This window comes from Brienomyrus brachyistius, chromosome 16, assembly GCF_023856365.1.
Source record: "Brienomyrus brachyistius isolate T26 chromosome 16, BBRACH_0.4, whole genome shotgun sequence".
In the NCBI taxonomy this organism is placed as follows: domain Eukaryota; kingdom Metazoa; phylum Chordata; class Actinopteri; order Osteoglossiformes; family Mormyridae; genus Brienomyrus; species Brienomyrus brachyistius.
In genome coordinates, this window is record NC_064548.1 from 15432706 (window position 1) to 15442984 (window position 10279).

At 40.1% G+C, this 10279-nt stretch overlaps 1 protein-coding gene across 3 annotated transcripts in view; it reads right to left on the reverse strand.

Annotated features, from left to right (window-relative positions):
- The window catches only part of LOC125710073 (unconventional myosin-XVI-like), a 99263-nt gene that overhangs the window by 74147 nt on the left and 14837 nt on the right, over window positions 1-10279 (reverse strand). For all 3 annotated transcript variants that reach the window (XR_007382909.1, XM_048979275.1, XM_048979276.1), the window contains exon 2: window positions 3762-4001. Coding sequence is in view for 2 of the 3 variants with exons in the window: in XM_048979275.1 (XP_048835232.1) it covers window positions 3762-4001 (240 nt within the window). In the remaining variant the exon portion in view is untranslated. The remainder of the gene's footprint in view (window positions 1-3761; window positions 4002-10279) is intronic.

The window sequence follows — 10279 nt, forward strand, 5'->3', positions numbered from 1 at the left end:
AGGAACAGTGAGATTTTATGCGTGAAATTATCAAACAGGCTCTGGCTGTGTGGTTAGCCGAGGTGCGCTCACAGAGGCCAGCTGGGCGATGGTGAGATTGCACAGAAACCTTCTCCGGAGCTTTTCAAGGATACTTACAACACTGAAATCCGGAGAGGCCGCCAATATTAACTGGTAATGACCCTGAAATGGCTGACATTTATAACACAGGGTTCACATTCACTCAGCATGTTATGGTCCTCTTCAGACATGACAGTGTGATGACTCATGGTGAAGTGGATCTCCTGGCTGATCTGACGTGGCAAATGAGAGGAAGACAAGACCCCCCGCTAGATACCTAACAGCTGCTTAGTGTCAGCCTTCCGACTAATTGATGACATTTCTTCACTTTTGTTTCTGTAATGCCATTAATCTTCTGCTAGCCATCCCGCCCAACTCCATTCTGCTTGACAACATTCTCAGACACTCCGATTGTTGGTTGAACAACAGCTGATACATCTTTACTTGTCGGGGGAGGGGGGGGGGGGGGGCGGGGCTTTCACCTTGACCTTTCCATAATGAGCATCTTCACTGCCTTCTCCTGACTGACATAAAATCCCTTATTATTTACCAAATCTACATCAAATGTCGGCAGTTGGTTGTTTACTGTATTTGGCCTTAATAGGACCCACAAGCCTCATGGACCTGGGCTGTTTCATGAGGAAAGCACTCCAGTATTGACGGTTCCGCAACCCCAATTAAGATCCAGGCAGGGAGCTTTGGGACAATCTACTCAAGGTTGCGTGAAAGTTTATATACTATTTTCCTGTGTTAACACTCCACTGCTACACAAAATAATCATGCACTTGCTGTTGAATACTGGAAAACCTTACCAAGTGCTCGGCACTGCATTTTAGTTTCCGACTTAATTCTATGTGATCACTTCCACTCTCTGCTTGAATACATTAACAGGCATCGGTGCTGGGTAAGGCTAGATCAGCCAGAATACTCCTCTTGTTGATTCAAAGCATAAGAGTTTAGTGTATGACTGAGCAGATTTCTACAGGAAAAACAACGGACAGGATGGAGACACTGATGATGACAGAATGCAAAGGATGAAATCCTAGGCTCTGCCACAGAGCAAAACTTTGAAGATTATCTCTCATGGTGCCTTTATTCACAACCATAAAAGACTGTCAGTGACGTAACTGCACATCTGACTTCACATGGTGGAATGTTTTTGGCGTCCTCCCTCCCTTCTTTCACACCAGGGGAGCTAATGCATTAAGGTATATCAGATAACAATGACTGAAAACAGATTCTCTCTGGTTCCCCAACAAAATATTGTGAAAATACTGTTTTGATCTGGTCTTCATATAGGGTTTAAAACTGATAGTCACAGAAACGTAGTGACAAAATTCTGAAGATTACAGTGGAAAGGGATCAGATTCTTTAGTAGAAAATACTTGTTGAGGATCCTATTTTTATTCATTTACTAATTTTTTTCTATAATATTGTCGATGGCTTGGATTACTCGCGCTAGTTTTTGGCAAGTAAGTGTTTCCCAGAAAGAGGAAGAAGTGTCAGACCAGGAATTTTCCTTCACGCCTCATCCTGGTGCAGCTGACAATGTGTGGGATGTGTGTGCTGATCTCATTTTCTGCTAGATACAGTGGCCGGTAAAAATTTGAGATAGGCTTCTTAAATCATCCGGTAAAATTCCAGCAAGACGTTTTAAATCCTTCCGATTTTACATCCCTCTTTCAATATGCCAAGAAATCATAAAATGCATTTATGTCTGTATAATTTTTTTCCCCAAAGTAGCTATGAATGAGTGATTCTGATTCTTTTGTACTGGCGTCGTGTTTCAGTAAAGACAAATTAGAGACACTCATTAAAGAACATGGACATTGCATAAGGGGTTCCGCTGCAAATTTGTCCGCTACCAGTTCGCACAACATTTTCATCTACCATTCAGAACTTGGCATAGAAAGGACCTGGGATGAATCCACATTACACTTAAGATGCTTCTTGGAAAACATTGGCTATGGCAAATAATAGGCTTTACAGGAAACCATTTATCATTGGACCTGGTGAGCAACTATTAGGATGGTAAAGGTTTTGAGGCCTTTTCAGCCAAAAACTCTGCAGGATACCAGTGAGCAAACCAGCTGGTCTCTGATGCAGACTGGACTATAATGGCTGCCAAAGAGAGCTAAATATTGACATGTTGTGGATGCTGGGAGGGATGATATAAATCAGCATGAACTGACTGTGGCAGCAGCTGCACAGCCAGCTTTTAAAGATACAAATGAATGGTCCATGAGACAAATATGGGGCTAAATGCATCCTTACTGCTATACTGCATTAAATGAGGTGGTAACACTTCGCTTAATAATAATAAATACCTTCATAATGCATTATAATGGTCAGTATAAGAATTAATAAAACATTGCACCATCTTCTATTGACAGTCATAAGTCATTATAGTGTTGATTATAATACTTCAAACTAAAAATGTATAATGTCATATACTGTAGGTACCCTCATGAAGCATTATAATGCTCAGTATAAGAAATAGGGATACTCTGTGTAGCATTATGAAGGTATCTAATGAGCATTATAGATGAGAACTTAATAAAGCATTCATAATATATAATAAATATGACTATAATGTGTTATGCTGTGTTTCATAAATACTTATAGCCATGTTTAAAATGCTTTATGGATGCATTATAATGTGCTATGAATGTGTTCATAGATTCTTATAGACATGGCATTCATACAGTAGAAAGTGCCACCAATAAGGTCTTCATGACCAAACATCACTAATCAGCCAAAGACTGGGACTTTAAACTTACTGAACTCAAAAATTGCATATTTGAAATACGACAAGCAAAGACAAGAAAGCAATACAGAAAAATCATCAAAATGTTCACTCCAGCAGCTCATTGTCCCCACAATTTAAAGCAACAGGCTGATGTCCATGTTCCACAAAACCACACACAATACTATACATAGAGATAAAAATCATTTGTCCATCATCTGTCATTTAGTCGCCAGTTTGAGATTCATTTGGAGCCCTGCCTGACAGGAGCCTTTTCATTCCTTTGTGAAGATGAATTTTAGCAAATCGCCTTTATCGCACTGTGCCCAAAATCTCTAATAATCCACATGTTCTGTTTGTAAGATGTGATAATTCTATTAGTCATGAAGTGCTGACAGCATGCAGCTTTGATCCCAGTGAGGAAACCTTATCACACAAAAAAGAGGCAAAAGAATGAAAGAGCAACATATGCATTATTTAATTACAGGGGTAGTATAGAAATAGATACCATCAACTACTGTATATATAAGCGATTCTCAACCTATGGGTCGCAACCCAAATTTGGGTCGCAGCAAGTTCTGAATGGGTCGCGAGACAGAGTTGGAAATGTGAGCATTTTAAAACCAGCAAGTTCCTATGCTGATCTGGGATCAGATTTCCCAGCCCCAATCCTAGAATTGACCTATATGAATAGGTCTTGGGTCTGCAACTGTTTAGTATAAAACTTATGAACACTCAACCAATCCAAGAAGACAAACCACAGATACTTAATTTAAAATTCACTGGCACATCCAATCAGATTTGTGCATTAGGCATTGATTGGAAAAAATTGCAGAGTACACCGTGCAATTGATCATAGCGTTAATTTAAACCTATACTTGATATAGGGTAGCGACTGACCTGGAAAAAGGTTGAGAACCACTGGTATATGTGGCTCTATATGGCTATAACTTACCTTCCTTATGGTTGTGATGCACAATGGCCTCCTGGAGAAGGTCGGACTTGGGAAAAGTGACTATCTGCATCTTCTTGGGCTCCATCTGCTTCTGTGAGACCTTCTCGCGCTCATAATAGGCCTGTATCTGGTCACAACGGACCTGCCTCAGCGCCAGCTGGCCCAGGGGCAACGTGTCCAGCAGACGCTGGTCGACTTCCATGGCGTGGGAGTGAAATACTTTACATAGTTGAAAACTACCTGAAAAAAAAATAACAGAAAGCATAAGCTTACATTTACCAATCAGCGAAGAAACAGAGCAAACGCTGTTACAAAGAAACTGCCACAAACCTCATAAAGGTTGTGAAAAATCATAAATCACATTATATAAAGAACCGCACATGTTATAGATAATTAAGCAATTAATTAACAGTATAAGCAACTCATATACTGTACATTTTCATTATTGTTGCACCGCATTGAGGCAGAAGAGACAAGAAGCCAATCAGACAGGGGTTAAAAAGGTCAACACAAAGCATGTTCTACAATTCTATCAAGACATCACTTTTTTCAGACATCGGTACCCAGGAGAGGTGTGTGTGCTTTTTTTTAATTATTCACGCAGAGAGTACTGAAGAGTTACTTGTCTGAGTTACAGCGGCAGTGTCATCATATGATTACAGCTTGTTTTGCAGGCACTGTTACCCTGGAGACTGATGTAGGCAACATTTCTGGTTGTTGTGACTCTTAATCCTGTGATTTTTCAAGTTGCCAAAGATCCAAGATCTGGGTGTCGTCAAAGTAACACTGCTTTAAAATGTTGCAATAAGTAAATCTGCTAAGCGAGTTCGGCACAATGCTGACACATTCTTGCCACAGTAAACTATTAATATTCTGATGCTGTGCGTTGATTTAATCGTCCTGGAATTTTGATGTTTATGCAAATGAATCTACACACTTCAGTTTCATTTCCAGTTCTGTCAACCGGAAATGCCACAATGCGTAACATGAAAAAAAAAAAAAACAAAACAGGAGTAAATAGGAGCCTTCATGAAAAATATTGCAACCTTTTCTATTGCTGGCATATTGATAACGCTGGTGGTTAAATCTGAAGAACAAAGCACATCATATCGACAAATTTTACTATAAAATGATCTACGAGTAAAAAACCTTTTGTAGCATTTCCTTGCAAGATAAACCAATTAAATTAATTTTAAACCTGAAGGGCAGCAAACACATTTCAGAAGTGCATCGTTGTAGCATGAAATGATACTGTTAACACTCAGTCTCTGTGATGGAGTTGCAATCTTCCAAGGCTTGGCAACGCAAGCTTTTGATGCAACATTGCCTTAGGACCTACGAAGGAAAGACAGGACCCTCTTATGTGCACAGAAAGATGAAAAGTAGCATAATAATTGAGCTCTCGGCGGTGACCTTTCATGAGCAGATTACAGGCCACATCCCCACAACCGGCTATGGCAGAGAGAGTGCGCTGGAATTAGTCACCTTTGAAGTGGGTTATCCTGAGGCCTACAGTGTAAATCTTTTTTTTTTTATATATATATATATAAAAAAAAAAGGCATTACGTAATTAAATCTTGCTTTATGTTTTAGAGTAGTACTGCCTTGGGAATAATTACAGTCTCCAAACACTTCATTGTAGATTTTGGGAATACCTACAAAAATATGTCTTACCGTTAAATGCAAAATTCGCTAAACTTGAACTAGTTATGGCATTAATGTTAAATTAATGTACGTTTCAGAAAGGAAGGTTCTAGAGAAGGCCGCTTAAGAATAAAGTCAAATTTACACTTTAATTAAATCGGCTATGCAGGTCGTGACTAAATAACTACACTTGAATGCACCATGAAGATTATAATTTAAGATTTATAAAAATGGACGGTTCAAATCCTTCTCTCTAACTGTTTAGTTCAGGATTCGATTCATGTGCACAGTTAATATAGGCCATCCCTAACCTTAGGGGAATCCAGCACCAGAAGATGGAACTGAGGGAATATGACGTTTTATCTTCCTCTTATGAGAAATGCGAATGTCTAAAGAAGAGCAAAAACATCCGTCCTGCAGTTTGCACGAGAGTTAGTGTACAGCACTCTCTATGACACCGCTCCTACATCTTTTCTAGATGACTTCCTTTAGAACCCTTTTATTGACTATTCTGGAACTATATTAACATCAATGGTATGAAATGACTTTCTAATAAGACATAATTGTTTTATTACAATGACAGCTTAGCAGCTTTTTTTGTTCATGGACATCTATATCTCTAAGTATGATTTGAATTTTAAATACACACTGGATATTTAAAGTACATTAATACCGTAAAACTGTGACAACATATCATTTTTCAGTACATGATTATTGCATGATTTTTGCATGTATATATATATATATATATATATATATATATATATATATATATATATATATATAATCGTTAACTCCTGCAGCGATATGGTTAATTAATTTTCGTGTTCTTTATGCTTAGATGTTCCTTAATGGAAAACCTGAGATTACTTGTGTTTTTAGTGAGCGAATCGGTTGAAGAAGTATAAAGAAAAGCCCTTTTAATCAGTCAATTTACTCAATTCTGTACTTCCTTTGTGGTGCTACGACACGTTGAGAGATTAAGTATAAATCAGGCCAGTGCAACAGACTTGCATGATTGAAGAGTAAAGTTACCAGATTACATTTTACCGTTCCTTTGTCTGCCCGCCTAGATAGACCCTCATCAGGAAAGACAAGAGGACAGCAGCAGAAAATTGGACACCTGCTCACGTTGTTTTCGGGCCGTTTTCATGCTCAGGCTCTAGGCAGGATCTGTGCCAGCATCCTGTTGTCTAAAACTGGGGCATTTGCCACTGTGGTTTTATCTCTGCCAAAGGGACACCTTCAGCTCCGCAACCCCAACCGCAGAAGAGACCACTGGCTACATCGACGGTCTTCCTTTCTGGGTTCATAAACCATGTAGAGGGGCAACAGCCAATGAGAGAAGCTCGTGGGCTGTAGAGCTCTTTTTTTTCCAGGACCGACATACCCGATTGTAACAATTTTCTTCTTCTTGCCTCAATGAATGATGTCAGAATCACTTATGTTTCAAGGACACGACAGAGGGGTTTTTCCGATAGGTTACCCGTTACATACTAGAGGCAGAGCAGACGTCTTCACGGTTTACTGTAAAGAACAACAAATAGCCCTTAGTTTAGTACTCACACCTACATGTATGAAAATGAAGAAGAAAAAAAACACAATAATGTTGCTATATTGAATACTGGATGATTTCATGTGGTACAGATAATCATTTATATATTAGATATATTGAACATGCATCATCACTTTATCATGCGATAACAGGCGTTTTCCATAAGAGATTCCCATATTGCATAGTTCCAATCACCATTTATCAGTTAGCCGGCCCCTGATTTTCCTTCATTCTTACTCTCTAAAATATGGAATCAGGTGGATATCACATGACTCACTATGCATCACTCTTGGAGACTGAAAACCAGTGAAAACTACAGTGGAGGGAGGCGCAGTGTTGCAGTGGGCAGCACTGTTGCCTCACACCTCTGAGACTAGGATTCTAGTCCCTACCAGCATTCTGTGTGTGGAGTTTCTATATTCTCCCCTCTGCTAAGCACTCCAGTCCCCTTCCCCCACAGTCCAGAAACATGATATAATATCCAATGAGCATTTAAAATTGCCCATGGGTATGCTTGTATGAATGTGCCCTGCAATGGGCTGGTAGCCCCTTCTGGACTGTTCCCTGCCTTGTGCCTGTAGGCTCTGGGCCCCTTGTGACTCGGAATAGAAAAAGCGGTTTCAGAAAAGGGCTATAGTGCAATCAGAGGCTGTTAATTTGGGTAGCTGCATATAGAGGCCAGTCACCCTAACCTTTTTAACATATGCCAGATTACTTGTTCATCCTGTGCCGGAACACATAACGTCTTAGAATAATACTCCAGCTCATCTTATTAGCTGTTAGTGATTTGTTTTCCACTGCCACTTACATTCAGAAACATGTTACCTTTCCCTGTCATCCATTTGTTTCTTTCTGATCAATTTCCTTCAATTTTTCCATGGAGAGTTATCAGAAAAGTTCACAGCGTGGTATAGTGGGGAAAAGCCCCCAAAGACCCCTTCAGTCTTTCCTGCTAATGAATGACTATTTTCTTGGTAGACGGTGCCCATTAGTTACTATGATGCAGTGGACATGTTTTGAAGTGATCTGGTGCATGACAGGAACCTCACAGCTAACAGCTGTTCAATTGGGCAACAACAAAAAAAAGAAAGGAAGGTTTAATTTGCCCCAAGTATTCCCAGTGAGCCTGGTGTGCAGCACCCACCCATACTACCCACCCACCCATACCCGTGCAACTATAACTAGAGGTCTAGATGCTTATTTTTTTTCTAAATGCCTGAGTCAGCTGTAGCCCTCACATCCAACTCAGACAACTGAGATAATCTTCACGCATATACATCCACCCGTTTAGGATAGGACACCGGTTCCCTCACTATCCCCCGGTATCTCCCCAATAAGCAGAGCGTTCCTATAAAACCGTTCTAGACTAGGTGAAACCCACGAGATCACAAAAAAAAGTAGAATCCCTGCAGACTATGGTACATCCTCAACTAAAAATATTTTAAGCAATATTACGTTGACACTTTGATTCCACAGTTCAGATAATATGACTGATTAGTCTGCTGGCTCCCTGCCCTCACAAAACCACACTAAACCTTGGAAAAGGGGGACCCACAACACTGTGTTATGGAAGCTGGCATGAAACACAAGCAACATTCAGTTACGGTAAAGTCAGTTTTGCAATCAACTGTATAAATCTCTGCAATTGTGCTCTACTATACACGCTATTTAATATAGACAATAAAGAAAAAATAGCCAGTGCAGGATTCATATCCTGAGGAAAACTGAATTCAGGATAAACACTCACATCCCAAAATGTATGAATTGCACAGTAATCTAAATACGCGGTAACCCAGACAGCCCCACTCTCTGATCTTTCTAGCATAGATGCGGGTTTTATGTTGATTCAGGGAAGGACGCTATTCCTTGCAACCCTCCATTCTACATCCTTGCATTCAGCTGATAAGATATTTGTATATATAAATGAATTACAGTATGAACTGGAAAACATTCTAACCTCAGAATGTAGCCACTAACAACCATGGCAGCCTTAGGCACCGAACTTGCAAATAAATAACTGAATTCTATCTGGCATTAATCAGTTAATAGTTTTGAACAGTTTATATTTTATCCTATTAAAAACACGAAATATGAAGCATGGGCAGGATATAACATAAAGATATAAATCCCTTCAGAATTTTAAAATGAATGTGCAACATTCTAGTCTTGTGACGCCCCGTCCATACCACACATTACAAATATACAGCCATGGGAAACTCATTGTTCTCATGTCCGTGTGGCAACCTGAGTCCAATAGCAAAAAATTATTGCACAAATCATATCTAGTATACATCCTCCGGACATCCAGCAATTCATTTTTTGTGTCCTCTGCAGAGGACATCATTTTTTTTCATACTCTCTCATACTGTGCATGCTAATCTGTATTGCTGTTTCTGTAAAGTTGTTCCTTAAAGAGGACAGTTAGGGGTTTGAGATCTAATTAGGTATTGGGATGTGACCTTGCAAACTTCCTCGTCCTGTCAAATGAAAATTTCAATCAATATTTTTTTTTTTTAACTTTTTCCCCTCTGGATTTCAGGAGGATATTACCACACAGTCTTCTGTTGTTTTAGGTTGAGTACATGCAGACCAGAGAATGCAGCAACCCTTCAACGGAGCCTAGAGTTTTTCTTCACATCCCATTAAAGCCAGACATAGATCCCTGTGTAAAAACAAGCTTGACCTTTAGTGGCCCCAAAGACAAGAGAGTGGATACATTGACTCACAACACAATTCATTATCTGTTATTGATTATACAGTCTGAAACAGAGCCAGACACATTGACAGATTACATTCACTATGACCAAGGGATTCATCTGTGTTTCGACGGGCTTGCACTGTAAACCCAACCTGAGCGTTAAATTTGTCTTCATGGTCACTTGGAAGCTTCCCCGCTAAAGCATGGTCAATGTCTTGGTAGTTCATGCGTCTTAGTAACAGTGACCTATATTTTAGGAGGTTTATGGTATTCGGACATGACAGATGCCTCAAAGGTAACAGCTGTTTAATTGGCTAAAGGACGGATGCGGGAGTGTATCTTCCAGTCAACCTTCCCAGCCAGTCTCATTTCCCATCTCCTGGACCCTGTAACAGCATGTGTCCAGTAGAAGACAATAAAAACTGCAAATGACCTACAGAGTGTGGTGAGGATGATGAGAGAGATAGAGACAGCAGCACATGGAGGACCCCCCACCCCCACCTCCCCCCTCCCGACTCACTCCCCCCTAAGCATCCTCAGCACCATTGGCTCTGCTGCCTGGACTATAGCACCTTTCAGACTTAACATCCCTCCTCTTGGTAGTGGAACTGTGCAAGCTGC